This window comes from Columba livia, chromosome 3 (genome assembly GCF_036013475.1).
Source record: "Columba livia isolate bColLiv1 breed racing homer chromosome 3, bColLiv1.pat.W.v2, whole genome shotgun sequence".
NCBI lineage: Eukaryota > Metazoa > Chordata > Aves > Columbiformes > Columbidae > Columba > Columba livia.
The window spans coordinates 118,372,096-118,396,835 of NC_088604.1; the positions used below are offsets into that span (position 1 = coordinate 118,372,096).

The 24,740-nt window shown below is 36.7% G+C and overlaps 1 protein-coding gene across 15 annotated transcripts in view; it reads left to right on the forward strand.

Annotated features, from left to right (window-relative positions):
• USP34 (ubiquitin specific peptidase 34) overlaps positions 1–24,740 on the forward strand; it is a 121,054-nt gene that overhangs the window by 71,660 nt on the left and 24,654 nt on the right. For 14 of the 15 annotated variants that reach the window (XM_065059321.1, XM_065059327.1, XM_065059325.1 and 11 more), the window contains 23 exons: positions 371–493; positions 620–703; positions 977–1,063; positions 2,140–2,340; positions 3,127–3,209; positions 4,415–4,455; positions 5,320–5,444; positions 6,475–6,627; positions 7,226–7,330; positions 8,052–8,107; positions 8,207–8,327; positions 9,068–9,251; positions 14,007–14,170; positions 15,164–15,229; positions 16,320–16,466; positions 16,555–16,611; positions 16,717–16,794; positions 17,505–17,599; positions 18,581–18,753; positions 19,288–19,441; positions 21,801–21,879; positions 23,338–23,391; positions 23,487–23,582. In XM_065059321.1, the coding sequence (XP_064915393.1) occupies positions 371–493; positions 620–703; positions 977–1,063; positions 2,140–2,340; positions 3,127–3,209; positions 4,415–4,455; positions 5,320–5,444; positions 6,475–6,627; positions 7,226–7,330; positions 8,052–8,107; positions 8,207–8,327; positions 9,068–9,251; positions 14,007–14,170; positions 15,164–15,229; positions 16,320–16,466; positions 16,555–16,611; positions 16,717–16,794; positions 17,505–17,599; positions 18,581–18,753; positions 19,288–19,441; positions 21,801–21,879; positions 23,338–23,391; positions 23,487–23,582 (2,526 nt within the window). The remainder of the gene's footprint in view (positions 1–370; positions 494–619; positions 704–976; positions 1,064–2,139; positions 2,341–3,126; positions 3,210–4,414; positions 4,456–5,319; positions 5,445–6,474; positions 6,628–7,225; positions 7,331–8,051; positions 8,108–8,206; positions 8,328–9,067; positions 9,252–14,006; positions 14,171–15,163; positions 15,230–16,319; positions 16,467–16,554; positions 16,612–16,716; positions 16,795–17,504; positions 17,600–18,580; positions 18,754–19,287; positions 19,442–21,800; positions 21,880–23,337; positions 23,392–23,486; positions 23,583–24,740) is intronic. The other variant, XM_065059323.1, reaches the window with a different exon arrangement.

Here is a 24,740-nt window from a genome sequence, read left to right on the forward strand (position 1 = left end):
ATAGTGATCCTTTTGTACTCCCTTCTACACCTTCAAAACATGGGTACTTACCTGGTTGTTTTCTTGTCCTTTTTAGTGGAAGTTATAATTTAGAGTATATAACTTTTGGCTTCTTCTACTGAAAAATTGTATATACCTTTATCTTATAATAATGCTGGAGGTTTACAGATTTTGTTGCTGAATGTGCATTCTTCAAATGGTTAATCATGTGTAGAAATATGCTTGAAATTGTCTAATTTCAAATAACAGATTAAATTAAAGCCAAATAATTTGTTCGTGTCACTTTAAAAATCCTCTCCTTGCGTTTTTTAGATAGATCAGCATTACATATAATTGCGTTAATTGTTTTCTGTCTTTTTTGTCTTTGAAGGGTAATGATGGCTTTAGCTGGAAGGATCTTTTGCGAATAAAAAGTGCCCATAAACTTCTGTACGCCCTGGAAATTATCGAAGCTTTGGGAAAGCCCAACAGGAGAATAAGACGTGAATCTACGGTAATAGCTTTTCCTGCACAGAATGCATGTTTTTCTCTCTAAACCAAAATACATATTGCTGAGTTATTTTACACCATTTTAATTCTTTAACTGTTTTGACAATGAATTGTTCTTGTTTATCTTTAGGGTAGTTACAGCGATCTTTACCCAGACTCAGATGATTCAAGTGAGGATCAAATAGAAAACAGTAAAAACACGTGGAGCTGCAAGGTTTGATTTTCCTACAATATTCTGTGATACCTAATACAATTCTTCAAAAAAAGATATAAAATGAAAACCCATTCAAAACATGATCTATCTTGGAATTTTTTATCCCCAATTTAGTATAACATTTTGAAGTTTTTCTGTGTTATCAGGCCTGATACTTAGTGATATTTCTGTATTTATTATTATATAGATAGATAGATAATTTTATTATTTATTATTTCTGTATTTATTATTTATTCTGTTTTTTCTCACGTTGTTTCCATAATATATTTACAGTTTGTTGCTGCTGGAGGGCTCCAACAGTTACTAGAAATTTTCAATTCTGGAATCTTAGAGCCTAAAGAACAGGAATCATGGACTGTGGTAGGTGTTTATTCAGTATTTTTCTCCAGAATAACATAACTCTCATTTGTAAAGACTTTCAATTACTTTCAGCCTTTCTAATAGTTACTTTTCTGTAGCAAGTGAAATAAATGAATTCTGTAATTGAAACCACCAGTCTATGCAATAGCATATTTTTCTTGAATATTTTAGATTCCTGGAATAATTTGTTTTCTTAGGAAAAAAAACAAACAAACCACATACTTCTGCTTTTTTCTATTTTAAAACCACCCTTTGTATTTTTCTGTGTATTTTTGGTTTAAATTTTGTTCAGTCATAAAGATCCCAGTTTGTAGAAGGTAAAACTGCAGATCTTGAGAACATCTTAGAGAAACAAACCTGAGGTTCATCTTTAGGAATGATTGCAACTGCATTGATAATATTATTGCGTACCACACTTAAAATCCAAATTAGCCAAACTTTATATTTTCCTTCTTTTCTGTCTTTTTCTTGCTATTCAGAAACTTTTATTATAGCCTGTTTTAAAAGCAGTAATTGTTAATTATCTTTACATCTGAAGAGGTCAAGAAATACCGTTTCCCCTTGTTGGCATTGAGACAGAAGTTGCAGCATTGTGTCTATGGCGTTAATAAAGACACTTTTCAATAACAAACATGATCATTAGTTGTGCTTATATGTCTTTTTCATGATCATTTTGTTACTAGTTTGAGCTAAATTCTTATTATAATGAAAACTTTTAAAATTACAGTTAATTTTTGTCTTTTATTTTCAATTTGCTTAAAAAATATTGAAATATCTCAAGCTCTGAGTCATATGTGCATAAAAAGAAGTCAATGAACAAGCATACATATATATGTATAAAACTGATGACAGTTACTGAAATGCTAAAAAGAAGGCAAGTATACATTCATTAAGTCTGTTTTTGTTACATAACCTTCCCCTTTATTGCCTCTTGTGGTGAGGTTTTGCCAGTTAGGATTCTAGCTGTTTAGCCTTTACACCTTACTTAAGCTTTTCATGTCAAATTCTGTAACAAGTGTGGAATTATTTGTTAAATAAACCCCTGAAAAAGGAACACTGCCTTTTCTTCTTCACAGTGGCAGCTCGACTGTCTGGCTTGCTTGCTGAAGCTGATCTGCCAGTTTGCAGTGGATCCTTCGGATCTGGATTTAGCGTACCACGATGTCTTTGCCTGGTCTGGCGTGGCCGAGAGTCACAGGAAAAGAACGTGGCCGGGCAAATCGAGGAAAACCGCGAGCGACCACGCCAAGGGCCTTCACATACCTCGTTTAACAGAGGTAGGATATCAACCGCGTGTGCGTTTTGTGAGCTTTGGAATAATGACTCTGAAATGTGAGCTGGAGCCAAACTTCCCGTTTGTCATTGTTATATGCGGAAAAACTTCAACTCTTCTAGAAGTATTGGGTAAAACAGATCCCTAAATTGCCAAAGCTACTATGATATGAGGAAATTATCAAATGTATTAAATGTTTTAACATTGCCTATGTGTGAATGCTGCTACCAGTTTCTGTAACTGGTTTTGTATTTTTCATTGTCGATTGATGAATTTTGTTATTTGCTATCTAAATATTTTTAAGTACTTTCTTCAGACTTTGATTTGAAAATTCTATGTAGCTTGTCACGTTCTTCACAAATGGATAATTGAAGTGAATGTATCAGAGATAGGCAAAACTTACATATCCAGCCTCATCCTCAACCTTGTTCTCTTCAGGCCTGAGATTTTTAAAAGGCAGGGAGTAGTCTATGCTCTAAAAAAAATAATGTTTTTACCAAAAGGATTGCATAAATGGTTGATTTTTCTATTCAGTTAAATTGTCTTTCTTAGAGAAATAAGATGAAATTTTAGCATCTAGACTTAGTCAATGAAACACAGGCTTTTAGAGCTGCTTTAATAAAAACAACATAAGTTTTAACTATGGAGATGCTGTGATTTGTATTTTGCTCTTCCTCTGCACAGGTGGGTTTGTTTTAGATTCACACAGTGTATAATTTAAAAACAGATCAAAAAGCTTGTTGTTATATTAACTGTGTTTTTTTTTTTCTTTTGACTTCAATTTTTAAAGGTGTTTCTTGTACTTGTCCAGGGAACCAGTTTGATTCAGCGACTTATGTCAGTTGCTTATACATATGACAACTTGGCACCTAGGTACAATATCTTTTTATTTTTGTAATAAAGCTAATCGAGTGTGCACATTTTCATCGCTGCTTTAAATAAAGTAAATAGCTCTTTCACTTGTAGTCCCCATTAACACCCAGATCGGAAATTTAAGTCTATGGGCACTAGACTTGCTTTTCTTAGTCACCTCTCCCACCCTTAGAGATGAGTGAGAAAGAGGAGAGTGGCAAAAATTCTCAATGGTCAGGGTATAAAACACGGAGTAACAAAAGAGACGTGGTCTGCGCTCAGAAATTCTCATGCCAAAACTATTTCTTTGTTCTGTTTGTAGCAATTAGTCTTCTCAATTTCAAGGCCGTGTAAAGGAGAAATTAAAGTAAATTTGCTTTTGAGCTGCTTAGTCATCTGACAGTTTTGACTTGTTTTTCCCAGCCATTACCTTATTACTGCTGAAATTACCCTTATTTTAGTGTGCAGGTACCGAAGGCAAAATTTTACCTTCAGAAATGGGCTGCTAGAGATTCTTGTCCTTTTTGCCTGAGAAAAGCAATTCTATATAAGACTTTGTCCTGATGGAACGGGACTGGTGGTGGGGACGTCAGGGGGTTTGCTGCATTTCATGTTGTAAAATTCCCTGATTCCAGGTCAAGTTTTACCAAGTTCCAAGTGTGTTTTACCGTATTTTTGAAAGATTGTTAGGGTCACTCAGAGCATTTCCAGTCAAGTCTACAAGTGTGCCTAATTTTAACCTCTAGCCAAGTTGCAGGAATAATTTTCAATATATACAGTGTGGTTTTGCTTTCTTAACCTTTCCTTGTAATTTATAAAAATGTAAGTAAAGAAATGCAAACATTTAAAATGTGTCTAAAGTTGGCAAATGTTTGTTCAAAGCGCAGTTCTCTGTGAAGAATTGCAGCTTTCTGCTCTACAGGCCAGTTCTTAGTTGTGTTTCACAGCTTCTCTTTTTTGGATAAACTAAAGGGGTTGTGGGTATTTTTGCTTGACTTTTTGTCCTGTAGTCAGAAAAGCTTTAAGGGGATGCTTGAAGATTTTGGTATTTTTATTATTGTTGCTAATTTTGAATATTGCAAGAAATAACACCTTTTAAGATTAAAATGTTAGTTTTGTTAGTGGCGACTTAAGAGTAACTGTGTTGTTACTTGTGTGTATTTGTAAGTGATAATCTGTTACATTCTGTGATGAAGTTCAAGTGGCTTTATCTTCTTCCTGTTCAGGGTGTTGAAAGCTCAGTCTGATCACAGATCAAGACATGAAGGTTAGTGCTGTATGTTATGAACTAATAGTAATGAAATCATATTGAAGATACCAAACTACGTATTTGTTTGATTCCAGCATTAGAATGCGTTAAAATTGTTTTCCTTGGTAGTGCTAGGGCTGTTATAATCTAGGTGGGAATACACGGAGAGGCTTTATTCTCTGGGAATTGTTTTATATTAATTGAAATTTTGGACTGTAGCCATGTCTTCATCTCCAGAGGAGCTGGTTTTGGTAGGCAAAACAGCTTTATTCGTAACCTCCGAAGATGAGCATATATAACGCCATAATAGAGGCACCAATAGTCACCTTTATTCTGGTTTACAGAAATAATTCTGAGCCCAGAATTTTGTGGAGCTCCGCAATCTGTCCCTCTTGGTCGCAGTGACCTGTGTGAGATTAAGTCTGTATCAAATTGTCAAAAGTACAGCACAGGTGTGCACTTTGTTCTCCCCTGCAGACGTTAATGTCTGTGAACTTGAATTCTGAGTAAATACCGTGTATCACCTGGTTACTTTTAGCTGTTAAGAAGAAAGGAACAGATACACTAGTTACTCCAGGGAAATGTTCATGTGAAGACATGATGCCACCCATTAGCATAGAGATGCAGGAAAGGATTGTGCCCCAGATTGGTAATACTTAGAGTAATCTAATTTAATTGTCCTCAGTAGTGCAGTGGTCAGTATTTAGCAACATATGGATAACATTCAGAGTTTCAGGAATATCTTACATGCCAGTAAGGATTTAGTCTTGCACATAGTATGACTGAAATAAATGTCATGTGCCAGAACTATGCAACTCTTCAACCTAAAGAGCTGCTTCTGTTAGTTACAGCGCGATTGACTCTCTCCTCCTTTCCTTTCAGTCACTCACTACTCCATGTGGCTCCTGGTGAGTTGGGCTCACTGCTGTTCCCTGGCCAAATCCAGCCTGGCGGACAGTGACCATTTGCAAGACTGGCTAAAGAAACTCACCCTGCTTATTCCAGAGGTACATTAAAGGACATTATTGCATCGCTAATTACTGCATAATATGCAACAAGATTAACTTGGGTTTCAAGCTGCCATTAAATTCAAGACATGTTGTTTCCTGCTAAAAGTAGGCAGGATCTGACTCAGTTACTTACAATCCCGTTTAAGAAATAATAATTTATAGTTAAAATATGATGCAAGATGGCTCATTGGTGGTTGATTGCAAACCAGTTTATAAACTCTCGTCTTTCTTCTTTTTTGAAGGTAATTTTTTCATTGTAATTTGTTTGAACTTTCTGGGTGGTGCCCTCTAATGTGGATTAGTCTAAATATACTGTCACCCATTACATTATTTTTTCAGCTCTGCTTTTTGTCATAAGATGAGGTGAATGAGAGCGGATATAAAATTGTTCCTCATTACTGAAACTTTGTCTTTAAGTGATTTTTTCTGATGTACTGAAAATTTGAAAATTGCATAAAAATACCCATAATACAACTTTTCATACTTATTAGTGATAGTTTGTTGCTTTATTACTCAACCATAGAAAAAGCTTACATGCTGACTCCTTTTAAAACCCTGGAAAAAAAAGAGTGCAAACTGGATTAGAGAGAGTCTGTGGATATTTTTGTTAAGAAAACAATAAAAGAAAGAAGAAAATGTGTCTTCTAGTGAAATTAAAACAAATAACCCTATAGTTAGGAATGAGTAAGTGTAGGTTCCAGTATCACATAGATTTCCCTAGTTTGCCTAGACGAGATATTTTCTATTTTAGTAACTGGCTGTAATTTTTACTGTAGAAGATACGCAACTCAAGAGACAAATGGCACAGACAGATCAGCTTTTATGTCTGAACAGTGTCATTTGCATTTTTCTGTAAGTAAATGTACGTTATTTGTAGTGTGTGTTTTTAGAAAGACATATTTTATCTTGATAACCTGATAGGTATTTTCAGAGGAACTTTATTACGTACATATGAAAGAAAAGTCATCAAAAGAAAAAATCTTCTGAATCATACATGTAATAATTAATTGTTTTATTTTTCATGCAGACTGCAGTTCGCCACGAGTCTTGCAATGGTTTATACAAGTTATCTCTCTCTGGTCTGGATGGGGGAGACTCAATTAATCGATCCTTTCTGCTGCTGGCTGCATCAACGTTATTAAAATTTCTCCCTGATGCTCAAGCTCTGAAACCAATCCGGGTAAGAATGTAAGGAATTGATAGGACATATGATCATTATGTCTGAGTGAGCGCTTGGAAGGACTCGTATGGCAGTGAAGTGGGCACCTGGATTTTGGGTCGTCAGGCAGTTATTCTTGTGACCCTGAGCAGGTTTTGATTTCAGGTGAGAGCGGTACTTTCAGTCTAAGTCTGCTTTCATTTTAAACTCTGTTGATATTAAAAAGAAAAAGTTAAATTAAAAGAATCTACAGAAAAATTTGCATAATTTGACTCATTATCAGAAGAGTTTAGGGTTGTGCTAACTAGCATTGAATTCAGCCGAAGTTTCTCATGTTTCTTCTAGTGAACATTTCTTGCAATTTGCAGTGGATAGGATGGAGTCAATACTATTCTGAAGTTTTTTGATGTCACCCTGACCATATTGCAAGAAAATTAATAAGTATTTCAGAAGAAAAATAGAACCTGCACGGTTAGCATTGTAAAATACATTGGCTTATCTTAAATAGGGGCTTGAACAAAGTAATATCTTTGTAACAGTTACTGTGTTTACTACGTTTTTTTAAGACACAGTTATTTTGTCTGATGTACTTCAGAACAAAAGCAATTTCTTTTCACAGATAGAGGATTATGAAGAAGAAACAGTGCTGCGACCAGGCTGTAAGGAATATTTTTGGCTGCTGTGCAAACTGATTGATAACATACATGTCAAAGATGCAAGTCAGGTTTGTTTTGCTTTGCATTCATAGGCACGTTGGCTTTTTTTACATTTGGGTTTTCAGACCATTTTTACTTCCGGATGAGACATTTTTATTTAAGAGTTTGTGAGCTGCTGTGAACAGCTCTTGGATCTTTCCCATCTCCCAGCTTTTCCTACTCTCCGAAATGTATTTATTAGCTTCAGATACTAAACCTCTCGAGTCAAGAATAGGAAATGGGTATGATACACAAAGAAGGTGAGCTTAGATGAAGGTCACAGACATCAGGAATGCCGTAACTGAGAGATTCACTTCCAATGCGGTCTAAGGAGGATGTAATCAAGTATTTGACTAAAGCTAAAAGGGGAGAATATTTCAGTTAACAGCCACTTAGCACAGGTTAGAGAATTTATTCACAACTTTTGAAACATCTCGGAAGGGTTAAAGTTACCTTGTGGGCAAACTCTGCAACTGCTTATACTGGCTGGTGGCCCTACGGAAATCTACTTCGTTTGAACGGTACAGCATTAATTTTAAAAAACAGTTTCATCACGTTTATAAAAATGTATTAAAATATTGCTTTGAGCATGTTTGAAAGTTGGGTTTTAATTGTCCCTATTTTTCTGTGTGCAATAACAAAATTTCATCCAAAAGCATAACCAGAGTTTCAGGCTAGGCTTATAAATTGTAATTCACAAGGAACATAATCATTTTCCATTTATATTCCATTTTCTTTATTCTTAATCAGACGACACTGCTTGATTTAGATGCACTGGCAAGACATCTTGCTGACTGCATTCGGAGGTGAGGTTTGCTAATTAATTTCACTTGTTAAGTTGCACTAGATTTATTGTTAGTGGGACAGAGTTCTAACATTTCTTTTGTATATATTTGTATATATAGCAGAGAAATCCTTGACCATCAAGATGGTAATATAGAAGATGATGGACTTACAGGACTGCTTCGTCTTGCAACAAGCGTTATTAAGCACAAACCACCCTTTAAATTTTCTCGTGAAGGCCAGGTAAGAAAAGGACACTGAAAGTCCTCGAAGAGATCAAAATTGTGTCATCTCTTGTTACTCTACTTTCCTCATTTTACCTTTTTTCCACCATTTTACTGTCCAGTAGTCCTGGTGGTGTCCACATTGTGCACTACCTAACCTAAGGTTACATTGCTGACAGCATTGTAAAAGATTACTACTATAATTATGCTGGAATAAGTGTATTTTAGGTATGGAGAGCCTGCAGAATAAATTGTAGCAAGAATTTGATTCACAGAGTACAGTGTGGAGGGTGATGTAGAAATTAAAACAGAAGAGCTCTGCAAAGATCAGATTTATGTAGCTTGGCCATATGAAAAGGGTAAGAAGAAAACGACAGGGAAGCTTAAGTAGAGAGGAGTGATGCTCCACAGAATCCTGAAGTATGTTGCATATATGTAGTATATCATATATTTGATTTGAAGAATGGAGGAAAGTGAACTGAGCAGTATCCGTAACAAACTCCTCAAATTAAATTATCAGTCATGAATCAAGCATAGTTTGGCATTCTTTTTCAGTGAACATGTTTCTCTTTAGGCTTTAATATGTTGACAGTGGACTTTATGTAGTATAAAGTAAGTTGTTGAAATTGGTAATTCAGAATTTAGAGAGGTCAGAAAGTTCTGTAAATGATAGAGGTCTAGAAAGTATAGGAATTTCTGGGAGATAGTTAATAAATGACTGTTGTCTTTTAAGAATGTGCTGATTGAACTGTTTTACAGGAGTTTCTGAGAGACATCTTCAATCTCCTGTTCTTGCTGCCAAGTTTGAAAGACAGACAACAGCCAAAGTGCAAGTCCCATTCTTCAAGAGCTGCTGCTTATGACTTGTTGGTAGAAATGGTAAAGGGGTCCGTGGAAAACTACAGGCTGCTCCACAACTGGGTCATGGCACAGCATATGCAGTGTAAGAACCTTTATTCATCTATAGCTTTGGAGTATTTTGTGGAAAACGAGTCCATTGCATTTTCTGTTGAGTTTGGGTTTGTTTTGAATTTTTGTATTTATAAAGATCGGTACAGAAATCCCAGAATTTCCATTTCCTCCTGAAATACACCTGCGTTTAATGACTCTCTCAAGTGTCTGCATTTAATGACACACTAAACACAATGATCTCTTAAGAGTACATAGGTAGAAGCAGGGAAATTCAATGATGACACAGAATATTTTTAGATGCAGACGGAATAGTCCCAGTTTCCAAAGGTAGTGATGAAGTAAGATGTTGTTACTGCTAACACTGCTCTTAAATATTCAGCTTTGTAGCTCTGCTTCTTATCCACCATCACGTGTGGCAGTGTCACAGAGCAGATACAGGCATCTTATGATGAGTGGATTTAATCCGATGCGTAATTTTCAGATCATCTGTTCTTAAATACGGGTTATTTAAAGTATGCGGTCCTACTAAATGACCCTGACACATAGATAACATTGTTAGAGTGGATTTCCATGTTTTGTTGGCTTGTGCTGGATATTAATTTCTGTTTTCCTCTTCACCTGAAGAAGTGTGGTATGTTTATACATTAACCAAAGTATAGAAACCACACTGGGGTACTGTAGATGTATTGGCTATTAACAGCACTGTCATGTTTTCAGAGTCTCTAATATCTTTGTATTTGACTTCAGCCTGTACCAGGTGCCTGCATACAGCGCTAATATAATTCTGTTATGCCTCTTGGCTTTCATGCTTCCTGTGTTTTGGAAAAACAATTCCGACATATAATGTGTAAATTACCAAAATTTGAAGCTAGTTAATATTTTATCTTTGATTTGCAAATTCTCATTATGCATTTTTAGCTTGATAGATTTCCTTTCACATGCCCAGTTTAAATTCCTGTAACCTGAGGATCTGTAATTTATTGTAATACATGGAATTGATTTAGCGCCTTACAATTCAGGAAGCAGAAGAGAAATCTGATTGTAATAATGTTTTGTGCTCTGTACTCATATGCCTGGGGCCTTCTAAAAAACCTCCGAAGTCTCCTGTGTTCAGGGAGAATATTATGAAGAATACATTTTATGAGAATATGAGATATTTGTGTTTGTTCTAAGCACATCTTCTACTGCTGAGGTTGTCTGTATCTCTCCAGGTGCAATTGATCATTTTCTACAGTTAGTATTTTTCTCACTCCAAATCCCAGTAATTCCTAAATGCTGAAGTTCTCTACAACATTTACCATGGTCATTACTTTCTTCTGAATACTCTTCTCTAGATTGTTTGTTCCTTCCCCAGTTCTCCAGAGCCATCTGCTCTGTGCTCTTGCTCCATATTCAGTATATCTCAGTTTCATTAATGTTAATTTTATTACAAGTGGCAGGGTGCCATTATCTCTTCCTGATGAGCAACTGACACAGGACTTCTGATATCTCAGTTGTTTAAAGTCTTGTTATTCCATTGATATGATCCAAAGCTGCTTAAAACCGGATTTTTCCACTTTGCTCGTCTCTATAATTTTATTAGTCTTTAGAAATCTGAGTCTTAGGCCTGTCTCTCTGGTCTCCTTAAGAGAAACAGTAAGGAAAACATAATCAGTTTGCATCCTGTCTTTGGTTTTAACATTTTAGCTTTGTGGGACATTGGAGCAATTTTCGATCCTGCCCACTGGTACCGTTCTTGTCCTCTAGTCTCACTTCATTTTTTTCTCATGCTCCTGACTAATCCAAGCCAGGACACCACTAAGAAATGGCTTTAATTTAATGCAGCAAAATAAAGTAACATTTTCAAACTGAAAACATCTTATTAAAGGATAATGTGACAAAAAAAAGTGCTAATTAAAAATGATGTTACTGAAACTCTATTCTATCAGTCAGATTGAAATGTGCAACCATGTACTGTTCTTCAGACTTGTGTGAATAATGTAAAGTAGTTGTAGTAAAGTTTTAGCTGCAGCAGCATTTTTCTTTCAAGTTTCCAGAGCCGTAGCTCCCTTCACCGATGGATGGGAGAATGACTTGCGCGGGTTTTTTCTGCTTCATGGATCCAGTGGTTTTAATTGCAGACACAGGGCTGCCTTCCTGCATTTTCAGTGATTGATACCGTAGGAAATGAACCGCAGAGCAGCTGCTGTCAGCTGACTTTTCTCAACAGGGAGGGCTAAGAATTAATGCAGACTCTGATCTTACTGAAGAGGGGATTGTCCAGAAAATTTCTTGCAGTGGTTTGAAGTTTTGCTTTCTTTAAAGACCGAGACTAATGAAGATATTCGGTTCAAAGGAGGGAAACAAGACCACCTGCTTTGCTGTCCGGGAAGTTTAAGATAGCATCTGATGTTACGTTTGGAACAGAAGCATGATCAGAAGGTGGAATATAGAGAAATGCACGGTCATTTGATGAGGAGAAAATTGAGTTTTATTTTGCTTAAAATAGAATGTGAATATTGCAAGTTTGGTTACAAGTTTCCTTATCCTGAGAAAAGGCTGATTTCTGTAATGACATTGAGGAATAAGGAAGATAGACATAAATGAGGTTCGAATTTACCTTTCTAGTTCAGATCCATATGGAAGAAGGAAAGCTTTTATTATGCTAATGAGGACAGTGTCTTAAAAATCCCAGGGTGGAGAAAACAGGATCTTCCTGAGAAATTCCTTGTCAAATTTCTGAAAGCCCTTTGTCAGTTGAAGTAGGAGGAAGATACTCCCAACTCTTGTCATGAAGTATAAAGAAGTCATCTGATTTCTTTATAATTACAACTTGACGAGCTGTAAGCAGAGTGATAGATGCTGTGTCCTTACATCAGAAGGGGGTGAATGAAGATGTTGCAATTTAAGGATTTCAGTTAAGGGAGGGCATTTTCTATTATTCTGCTGTACTAATTACTCTGTTTAGAAGGTTAAATATGGAGGAGAGCTTTGTTTCGACTGGCCGATCAGCCCAGTGTAACCAGGTAACATCAGGTCACGCTACGGAGATTTGCTGAAACAGGAGAATTAAAGCTCTTTCCTTCCCTGCTTGAAGCTGCAGGGCTCAGAATTGTTTTGATGCCAATGCCAAACTGAAGATTACAACAATTATTTGTTGTGCAACCGAACATCTTGTGGGTCTGGTTTCTGAAAATGTGAGGATCTGTTCAGAGGATGCCAAATAGTTTCCTGAATTTATAGCTGGTAGTATGAATTGAGAAGAATACTTAATGAGCCTTTAATCTTTGACAAAATAATTAAGGATTTAAAATCTAAATCTTGAGACCACGTAGGTTTTCCAATCCAGACTACATTTTTGCCTTTTTTTTTCCTATATATCTGAACATATACCTCAACAGAGGTGCTGAATTATTTGTAGGACACTGCACCTTTTTGGAGAAAGGTGTCCTGGGGGATGAATAACAAAGCTCAGTGCCTTAAAGTTTTTGTGTCAAACTTTTCGCGTACCAAGGAACATAGGCCGCAGTGAATTTCCTTGGACACTGGATCAGTTCCTCTGTAATTTAGTGCTTGTGTCATCTAGTTGCCTTTGCAGCTCAACTGGTTAATTCTCCATTCCATTCTCCCGCATGGGATGCTGGAAAGAGAATCCTGTCGCTGTCTAGAATCAGTACTGATCACTTACAAATGGGTTGTTTAATCCGGTTACCATCTTCTTGACTGGCATACGAGGAGAAGTTTCCCATTCTTCCCCTTTCATGGCAGCCATACCGCGATAAGGCTTATGGAGAAGAGTCTGTCAGACTTGCTTGTCTTGTCTAGTGCCATGTTGAGTAAGAAATAGATTGCTACATCTGGTGTGAAATATAGAGGAGCACAAAACTTACAGGAAAATAAAATAGCTTTTCAATCTGATTGCCTTGGCAATTCACTTCTCCCTTACCCCTGCAGGTTTCTTTGGTGTATATGGCTTTGAAGTGCAATAAAAAACATTCTTTCTCTCCATATAAAAAATATTCCTGAGTTTATTCAAGTTTCTGTATAGCCAACTACTTTATTTCACTGCATTTTAGTGTCTTACCTCTGATAAGAATCCATCCATCTCTTGAACTGTTCCAAAGATCTTTTGCTAGCCTGGCATCCGTTATAGTAGATGCTATTCAGAAACAATTCTGAGAAGAAGGGTCTTGCTTTATGTCTGGTTATTTCTGACGCCAGATCTGTGGGGTTTATGTGAAGGGAAGGCTCCCCAACTTGAGTCTGTGTGTTTCAGTCTGACAGAGGACTGCGTAGCAATGGGTAGGAGAAATTAGGAGTCATTTTTGTGCTGGGGGAATGACAGGTGTACATTTGGGAGCTTGTAAGTGCTGTGTTTTATCAGTTGTAAGTATGTTCTCAGTGGTTTAGACAGTGCAGGTGTTGTGAGAGAACCGTGGTTGGGGCGTATTATAAAAATACCCTTTCTTATGCATTAAAAATGCATGCCAGCCCATGTTTAGAATGTATAGGTGCTCTTGATGATGAATAAATGGTTTTACCCAACTTCAGTTTAAAGGTAGAGGCTAGAAGACTGTTACTATGTATAATAGTACCGCTAGAACAAGTGCAAGAAATTATGAATGTTATGAAGTGATTTTCCTGAGGTACCTATCGTGCATTTTCTTAAAGATCAGATACAGTCTGGCTCCTACCTCTAAATGTAGAATGCATAAGCGCAATGTGTTTTATTAATGTAAGCATAAAGCTTTTAATTGTATTTCTGTCTTTGTAAATTGTACTTTGAATTCTCTCTTATTTTTTCCAGCCTCCCATGCACCTTACAAGTGGGATTATTGGCCACATGATGATGTTCGCGCTGAATGTAGATTTGTGGGTTTAACTAATCTTGGAGCAACGTGTTACTTGGCATCCACTATTCAGCAGCTGTACATGATACCGGAGGCCAGACAAGCGATCTTTACTGCAAAGGTGTGCTTGGGGTCTTCTGTTCCTTCTGTGGATTTGGGTAAAAGTGCAAATGCTGATAAATTATAGCCGTACTTTTAGGACTTACTTATTGATAATTTCTTCAGGGCTTTAGTTTGCTTTTTATTGGGCTGGATTCTTTGGCTGATGTCTGAAGTTAAGAGATTTTTAAAAACCACTTATTTGTAAGGCAGTAGGTTCTTAAGGTGGCATTGTAATAAAATGTTTTCAAACTCATCTTTCTGTTGCTATCAGCTATATTTGTTCAAGTTTGCTTTGATGTGGATTGTTTTCTTAACTCATAATTTGTCATTTTGTGACAATAAATGTCTTTCTACCTGAATTTTTATATAAAAGCATGTATCTCATGCTACTAGAAATACAGCAAGTCCTGTAAATTATTAAATATTTATTAACTTCCAGAAATATTATAATGTTGCTTCTAGCTATTTATTGTAAAAGAGGAAGCTTCATTTTGGTCCTTGACATCACCAGGGCATATATAGTGTGTGAAACACCCTAATGGGCAGTGACCTCATCATTTTTAGTTATCATTAGGTTACTGGTAGTTGTCACTTTATCTAGAAATAGCCTTTTATAAATAAAAAAGTAAAATAAAAGAGGGAAGCTACTGGTCTGCACATGAAATGCATTACAGAGAGGGTTGATCAGAGCTACTGCAACATCTATGAAGTGAAATAAATTACCCCCAAATTACTACAGTCTCTTGTAATACTTTCCCAAAATCTCCTACCTGCAGTAAATTTTTAGTAAATAGATTTACTTTTTGGCTTCGGATTAATGTTGACAAGCAAAAAAGATGAGTATGTATTGTATGCATGTTAGATAGTGTACTGTATTTTACACAATCATTTTTCTTAATTGTTGATAATAAAGTGGGTTTTTATTTAAAAATATCACTTCATCTTTTTAAGGGCTGTTTTTGGAAAGTTAATAAGCAAAAAGATAAAGTCGTCTTTTATTAATTTCTTTTAGTATTCAGAAGATATGAAACACAAGACCACTCTTCTAGAACTCCAGAAAATGTTTACGTACTTAATGGTAGGTGCAAAAGAGGCTATTTTATTAAGTATCCTATTTTTTTCTTGTAATTATTATTCCATATCTAAATTCTTGGTAGCTTAAGTCCATTGTGCCTATGTTTTTAAACTAGTGTCTTAACTGGAATAGTTTTTACCCACTTGAAAGCCATTACTCAGCCAGTCAGTTAAGCAAACACTGGCATAATAGTTCTCATGACGAGACAGCGTAAATCAGTGTAAATCCTAATCTAACACAGGGTTTCATATTGGACACCAACTCTAATGAGCAAGCACCAGCTCTTAAACTTTAGTGATTGTTCACTGAATTTGCCCCAGTTTCCCTGACAATAAAATATATTATTTTCATTGCATTTTCATTACTGTGATATTTGAAAGGTTAATCTGTTGAAATAAAGGATTAAAAAGTAATTAAAAATTCTGAAATTCCAGAACCAAACAAAATTGAGGCCTCAAAGAAATACTTTATTTTAAAAAGGTAATATTTACAGGAAGCACTGTCTTGCCAAATATCCTTGGAAGAAAACAGTGTGTATATCGTTCATAAGAACAAAGTTCCTTCTTCTGGAAATCAGTTCTGCATTCCCAGTGTGCAGGGCAGTGGAATGGGGGATGGATTCTGAAGAATTGCTTTAAACTGCAAATCCTTGTCTCTGAACACAGCTCAGAACTAGAACAGCTTTATGCCATCGAGAAGTCTGAATGGGAATTGAGTACTTGTCAAGATTTAATGTAGTAGAAATACATCAACACAGGCTGATGTTCCTTAAGTTTGTACCTGACTAGATACACAGAGACTGGATGTGTCATGTCTCCAGCCAAGTTCTTCTAATGATTAGTTTTATTAAGTATTATTTAGTAATATTTTACTAATTATATTATAATAATGAATATCATAGTAATGGTAATGTTACTTAAAAACTGCTTTACCTTTCATGAGTAGCATTTAAGCACTGCTGCCTAATAGGCATATGGAGATAGTGTATGTAACAGTATGTCCTTTGTATATATATCTTCAATATATCAGTTTAAGTTCAAAATATAAGGTTTTGTGTTGATTTCTTTTGCCTGGTATTTTTTTTTACCTAAAGGAAAGTGAATGTAAGGCATACAACCCAAGGCCTTTCTGTAAAACCTATACCATGGATAAACAGCCTCTGAACACTGGAGAGCAGAAGGATATGACTGAGTTCTTCACTGACCTAATAACAAAAATAGAAGAAATGTCTCCAGAACTGGTGAGTTATTAAGGGGCAGCAACAAAGAGCTTGAAATCTTATGGATTTACTCCAATTTTCTTGACAGAATTTATTAATTCATTCACAGAAAAATACAGTGAAAAGTTTGTTTGGAGGTGTAATCACAAACAATGTTGTTTCTTTGGTGAGTATTCTTTCCTTATCTTTATCTTTTAAAGATTTTTATATTCTTCTTAAGTTCTCAAAACCAGTTATTTCATTGCTTTTCTCTTTCGTCTCTGTGATTTAGGACTGTGAGCATGTAAGTCAGACTGCTGAAGAGTTCTATACAGTAAGATGCCAGGTGGCAGATATGAAGAATATTTATGTAAGTAATGCCAGGCTGAGATGTGCAGCATTGATCGCAGTTCTAAATGAGTGCAGTCAAGTGTTAGAGGCTGCGCCACACGCTGCTGAATGCGTTGATGCTTTCTGAGCCTGTACTCTAGCTTTGCTGTATTTCTAGGTTGATTTTACTAGATAACTTGGTTAAATTATTTGATCTTTTCAATGCTATGTGCTATCAGCTGGTGTCGTTTGGAATTGACTAAAGACTCTGTTACAGTCACTAATCACTTTTTCCCTTCTGTGTTTTAAAAGTTCTATGGCCACGTTTTATATGAGACAATCGTAAATATCAACAGATTTGATATGTACATGTACTACTGCTTTTTAAGTTAATTTAAAATCAAGATAATTCTAGTATGTAGAGTGTTTTAAACAACTATTAATCCCCACACTTGGAATTTGAATTTAAAGCACTTAAATTCTTTGGGACAGCTTGCAATATCAAGCGCCATTATTCTGAATTGGTTCCTTAATTTTGTGTTTGGGTTAGGAACCTGGTTATCCTGTCCAGTTCTTCTCTTGGTTCATTTGCATGCCCTTTTTGCAAACTTTTTGGTGACTTTTTACTTTCATAACTTATGGAAATGTTAATTAAACTTACTGTAAGATTGAAAGAGAGGGGTTTGTAAAGCAGGCCATAAGATCTAAATATCTAAGATAAATCTAAGCATTATTTTTAATTATATGTAGGAATCTCTTGATGAAGTAACTATTAAAGATACCTTGGAAGGTGACAACATGTATACGTGTTCTCATTGCGGAAAGAAAGTGCGGGCTGAAAAAAGGTACGATTAAGAAGAAATACGTATTCCTAGTGTTTCTTTTTAGTAAATTACTGAATTTACTATTGTAATAAAAGCGATCATTTAGTTGGAATAGGAATGTGGTTTCATTCAGTTCGCTACTGTGTGGGCTTACAAGGATGTGGTTGCAGTGCAAATGAGCACATAGCTAAGAAATCACATTTCCAAAACAAAGAATATAAGGTATTTTAGTGAAAGATCACCTAGACGGTAAAATGTTGGTGACCTTTTTTTAGTGTCACTATAAGAAATTTGTATAAATCTGTACGTTATGAAATCTGTTGCTTCTTCCATTTTTAAAAGATCAAATTCTTTCAGAGGTTGTTCAGTACTCGTGTTATTCATCTTGCAGGATAATTGCTCAGGCTTCTTATGTAAGCCAAATTTCTTAATGCAAATGGATAGTTTTAAAAATGTGCCATTTTTTTTAAAGTCTGCTAATAAAGAGAAAGCTTTAGATAGTCTTTATATTGCAACTGACAGATTTATTTTTTAGAAATGAAAAACCTCATGGTCATTTTTGTAGCTGTTTAAATGGCATGGGTGAAAGAGTAACCTACTTGAAAATCATGATCGTGAAGTTTGAGATTTAATATATGTTCTGCATTGAAACTTGTCAGTTACAAGACAGTAACTCCATCTAATTGAGGAGATTTTCATTGTTAAATTCCTTCAGGACTCATTTTACGATACCAGTTTAGAAAACTGCCATACGACTAAATTTGATGTTTCTTCCAAGGCACAATGATAGAGTGAATGGAATTGTTCACTAAGCTCAATGTGACCTTTCTGCTGCCGGTTAGACTGCCCTGCTCCAGGCCATGATGATAACTGAATTTTATGTTCCTGTGACTTCACAACGGATTTCCAATTTTATGTTTGAAATAAATGTGTTTAAGATCTTTGAAAATACAATTCTACCTACTAAGCTTTTAAAAATCAGTATTATTTCTAATCCTGCAGGGCATGTTTTAAGAAACTACCTCGTATCTTAAGCTTCAACACAATGAGATATACATTTAATATGGTAACCATGATGAAGGAGAAAGTCAATACGCATTTTTCATTCCCTTTGCGTTTGGATATGACACCTTACACTGAAGATTTCCTCATGGGAAAAAATGACAGAAAAGAAGGTATGTCTCATAAAATGAATGCAACAGGCTTTGTCTCTTTCGTTTGTGTTTCGCTTTTGTACACGCTACATATCCAAACAATTTGTGATTTTCTTTTTAAGAAAATAAAATCAACCGGAAGTTTTATTCAGCCTATATTCCCAAACTGACATGTTTTATTTGATATGGGAAAGCCAGCCATTTATTTCTGTTTTCATGTACTGTTCAATTGGAATTATCCTTAAATTCTTTTTTAAAGTATGAGAGAAATTACAAATAGTTACCTATAGTTTGTCACTGGCCTATTTTGACTTTTTCAGGGTACTAGTGGCTGATGAACGGCCATCACAAATATGGTTTGCTAACTCGGAATAACTTAGTTATTAGTCCTGATCCTTTCAGTAGTGATACTTTGCAAAAAAAGCCAGTAACTGTTTCCTGTCGTCATTGTGGAGCGTGGAAAAGAAACAAAAAAGTGCAACTGCAGGAAATGCGTAGTATTGAAGTTCAGGTGTTGGGAAATAACTGATTAAATCTTCTAATAAATAATTTCAGGGTTTAAGGAAGATGGTGAATATTTGAAGGAAACTGAAAGTTACGAATACGATCTGATAGGAGTGACGGTTCATACAGGAACAGCGGATGGTGGCCATTACTACAGTTTTATCAGAGATATAGTCAATCCCCATGCTTACAAAAACAACAAATGGTGAGTCACACAGAACAAAACTTTATAATTCCTTATGTTTAAGGAACTAAAATTTGTTGACTGTCAGATGCAGTTATATAGGAGATATGTGCTGTAGGTTCCATTCAAAAGCATTGAATGTTGGAATTTGGTAGGTGTAAGTATGTCATTTATTAGCATTCAGGTTTGTTGCAGCTGTAATAGTTGTGGAGCACCTTGGCCACGGGCAGCAGCAGAATGCTGTGCCAGCCCCATGTTGGTTCATCAATAACACCATTTTATCTATAGAAATGAACATGAAGATTGACTAGATTGTGCTTCATAAAAGCTGGTGGTTACCTTTGACGAGCGTACAGCTGTATTCATGATTGTGGAATTCAGTCCTTTCCATTTTGTCCATTTTCAGTGAAGCAACAAGTGGAATTTTTCTTCACTTGAAACTGGTTGCATCTTGTATGGCAGAAATGGATGTTACAATACCTAGGTTATCTTAATCTACTTTTATTGTGCTTTTTATACGTGGAATTGTATTCACATTATATTTTTATCTTGCTGGTTTTCTTTCCCTATTAGCCAGCTTCTCCTAGGTGTAATTTACAGTGACATACTGGCATATTTGACAGCATTTATTTTGCTATTCACAGAATCACACAATGTTAGGGATTGGAAAGGACCTCGAAAGCTCATCCAGTCCAATCCCCCCGCCAGAGCAGGAACACCCAGATGAGGTTACACAGGAAGGTGTCCAGGCGGGTTTGAATGTTTGCAGAGAAGGAGCCTCCACAACCCACAAGGGCCCAGTTCATGGTCATCCTACTGTCCACCAGGACCCCCAGATCCCTTTCCCCTACACGGCTCTCTAACAGGTCATTCCCCAACTTACACTAGAACCTGGGGTTGTTCCTACCCAGATGCAGGACTCTACACTTGCCCTTGTTATATTTCATTACGTTTTTCCCTGCCCAACTCTCCAGCCTGTCCAGGTCTCTGGATGGCAGCACAGCCTTCTGGCGTGTCAGCCACTCCTCCCAGCTTGGTGTCATCAGCAAACTTGCTGATAGTACATTCTATTCCCTCATCCACATCATTGATTAATATATTGAATAGTACAGGCCCCAATACTGACCCTTGAGGCACTGCACTAGAGACAGGCCTCCAACTGGATTCTGCCCCATTGACCACGACTCTCTGGCTTCTTCCCTTCAGCCAGTTCACAGTCCACCTCACTACCCGGTCATCCAGACCACACTCCCTCAGTTTAGCTGTGAGGATGCTGTGGGAGACTGTGTCAAATGCTTTACTGAAGTCAAGGCAGACCACGTCCACCGCTCTGCCATCATCCATCCATCTTGTTATGTCCTCATAAAAGTCAATGAGGTTGGTCAAGCACGGCTTCCCCTTGGTGAAGCCATGTTGACTGCCCCTAATGACCTTCTTATACCTGATATTCCTTGAGATGGCACCAAGGAGAAGCTGTTCCGTCAGTTTCCCAGGGACGGAGGTGAGGCTGACCGCTCTACAGTTACCCGGGTCCTCCTTCTTGCCCTTTTGGAAGACTGGAGTGACATTTGCTTTCCTCCAGTCCTCAGGCACCTCTCCCATTTCCCAAGACTTGGCAAAGAAGATGGAGAGCGGTCCAGCAATGACCTCAGCCAGCTCCCTCAGCACCTGCGGGTGCATCCCATCCGGACCCATGGATTTAGGGATGTCCAGATTGCCTAACTGCTCCCTAACCCAGTCAGTCCTCATTAACCCAGGCAAACTCCTCCATTGTTCTACCTTCCTCTGGGGCCTCTGTGGTTCAGGGCTCCTCAGGACAGCCTCCGGCAGAGCAGACAAAGAATTCCTTCTTTTCAAAGATGAAAAAAAAGACAGGATCTTCTTATACAAGATTTCCTCTGTTCCAGTTCTCTGCAATAGCAAGCTGGATCATTTTTGCAACAGTTCTCAGCCCCTGCTCCAAAGGGGATCCTTAGCAGTGTACCTACCATCTTCTATGCGTCCTTCCAGTTTCACTTCTACTGTTACGTGGAACGATTTTCCTCTTCTTAATTTGGATTTCCATTTCGCTGAGATTGAAAAAGAAAAGGCAAATCTTCTTGGCTGTGTTAAAACGTGATCTGTGCCAGAGTCGGGCTGGAAAAGTGAGGAAAATAATGTGTCTCTTGATACAAAGAAAAAGCAAGAACTGTTGAAACGCTGGCTGCCTGCTCCTACTGAAAGTTGCTTCTGGGATCAGTGCTTAGTTACCTGAGATTCAAAGAAGACATTAGAAATTAAGAGGAATACTTAAATCTGAAGGATCATATTAAGGGCTTGTTATGCTTAATTTGCCCTTAGAGACAAAGAGCGGTTGTTTCAAAAGCTGACTCTTTTACAGGTATCTTTTCAATGATGCTGAAGTAAAACCGTTTGATTCTGCCCAGCTTGCTTCAGAATGTTTTGGTGGAGAAATGACTGTAAGTTATGACTTTTATTTTTATCACGTTCAACCATTACCGTATTTGTTCTGAAGACTTTAATGAAGGATTCCAGAGCGTTCACCTTTGCTCTGCCACCTCTTGTGAATGCATATGAAATATATGAAATATAGTTAGAAGCGTTAGCTGGGTTTTATTAAACTTTGGACACCTTTGTTGTGCAGGTGATACTTTCTTATCTTCATGTAGTAGATGTTCTTCCACCATCAATGTCTTCAAAGGTTCTCCCCTTGCTTTTGGGGGATGAAAGACTTGGCAAAGTGAGACTGTGCAAGCTGGTCATGCAAGTTTTTATTAATAGAGTCGTTGTTCTACGCTTCATGTAAAACAGAAGTTAAGACGGCAAAGGAGAAGGGTCTTAATTTCTTCTGTGCTAACTATCGTATTATTTAATATGTGAATATGAACCCAGATATTCTTATGTGGTTTTACAAGACATGTCAGAAGTATAACGGTGGTATTACTAATGAATCAAAATGAATTAGTGAAGTCTCCCTCCAAAGGAGAAATATTGCTTCACTATATCTGCTTTTTATCAGCTTATTATTTATTTACTTATAAAAAGTGAGTATGCAGCTAATTTAGGAATCCTTCGCTTGGAAGGCTGTTTGCTTAGGCTTTTGACTGAAGGACTAATTACTTCAAGCTTTGGAAAAACTGGGTTTTTGATCTTTGTGCCTTGTGTTGGAAATGTCCAGATTCTGGTCTGTGAACCTGTGACAGTCAAATCCTTTGTCACTGGTGACAGAACTGAACTAAAAACCAGTCAGGTCTGTGTCCAACTGTGCTCTTGTTCAGCAGGAAACTTGGAGCTCTGATGTTAATAAGGGATTTTCAAGCTAATGGGTCTGCAGGCTTAAATAGTTTTGCTTGTTCCTTATATTGTAGGAAGATAAGATTCCTTACGGTGATGTTTGTTTGCTTTCAGTTTGATATCAGCCTGAACATTTTTGCACAGTATTAATACAAATAATTGTTGAACACTCCAATGTTCTCAGTTTATGCTTGAATTTATATTTTTTATAATTATAAATAATTATATCAAACACATTCTTGATAATACAGCATCTTACTAAAACAGTCCTGTGAATAAGAAAAATCCTCTTGTCTGATAAAGAGAATATGCAGGAATAAAACGAAATATTCTTTTGTTTGCCAAATGGATAAAATATCTTTGGGTGCCTAAAAAGGTGTCAATGAGATGGATGAGACAGGAAATTACGTGAGATATAGTTCACGAGATTGATTAGCAACTTGGAACAATCAGAATAGGCCATTGTAGAAGACAAAAAGAAAGACGACTCGAGCAAGAAATAAGTTGTCAACGACCTCTCTGCAAATGTCATGGAATAGTTTACTTGTGCATTTATCTTAAACTGACAATAACCTGGCCATTAGAAAGGCCTGTAATTAATGGTTTCACTTTCTTTTTGGCAGACAAAAACTTATGATTCTGTTACCGATAAATTTATGGACTTCTCCTTTGAAAAGGTATTTCTCTTCCAAACACTTGTTATATGATTCTTTTTCTACTTTCATGATGTATCTCTCAAAGCAAAAATTATACAGATGTTTTTTTCTTCAAGACGCACAGTGCTTACATGCTGTTTTATAAACGGATGGAACCAGAGGAGGAAAATGGCAAAGACTACAAATTTGATGTTTCATCAGAATTGCTGGAGGTACAAGTTGATTTGTTTTAACGCCAATTTTAAGATACTGTAGAAAATCCTAAACAAATCAGGAATCAGAATAAACGTAGGGAAGCAAATCAGTTTTAAGTCAATAAGATGACAATCCTTTCATTTAGCCGTCATCCTTAGAAGAATGTTTTTTGATGGGAAGTAAATTAAGGTTTGCACTGTATGTAAATTGCAGATGTTTTCTCATTCTGTCCTGTGTTTTTAATTCAGATATCTGAACCATTCTGCTTCATATTTGTAAAAAATGGTAGGGCACTGCTTGTGGACAGTTGCAATATTATAGGAAATATTCTCATGAACCACCATCCTTTTCATCCTTCAGTTCCTCAACAGCTTCTTGCTTTGAGGGAGGACAGAATAAGAGGATGGTTCCAGCTGTTTGTTTGCATTTTTGCTAATGGGTTGCGAAATTCTAAGTGGAAACAACATAAGATTGTGACTATTTGTGCCTATGATGGGGACCATAGGTCAGAAAAGGATCCCAATAGTCACAGAGTAACCCAGGTGTTAGTAAATGGGGTAGAGGAAACAAAAACCAGTAGCAGCTACATCTCCCTCATCTCCCCAGGGATGAGGGCTGTTCTTTGGGTACCTGACTATTTATATAAAGATACTGTTTAAGCCATGTATGGTCTGAGGAATTGGAAAAGGCAGTGCACAGGAGCGGAGTATTTCACTAGGAGATATCCCCAATATGGGATTTGGAGGACATTCTCCTTTTGATCACCTGAAAAGCCAGTTTTCCCTTCTCTGACCAAATTATCACTTTAGCGTCTGCCACATGTTAGGTTATTAGCTTAAAAAGACCCTTCATCCCTAGCCAGCAAATCAGACCATGCCTTTTATCCTTCTCTGTCTTAAAAATAATAAGAGGTTTAAACCTTTAAACTATTTTTATGTGAAAAATGCTACAAATGGACTTAGTCACAAACATCATTTTGGAGAGAGGAACAGGGACCTGGCATGAAATCCTTTCCTGGTTAATGATAAAGAGTCAAATCTCACTCTTAAAGAGTTTATCAAAAGTTTGCAGAGCACATTAGGTCAGAACTTCAAGCTTTAGACATCCCTTGCTCAGCTGCTGCCAAGTCTAACATCACAATTAGGGAAACTCCGTGTTTAGAGAGTTCTTTGTTT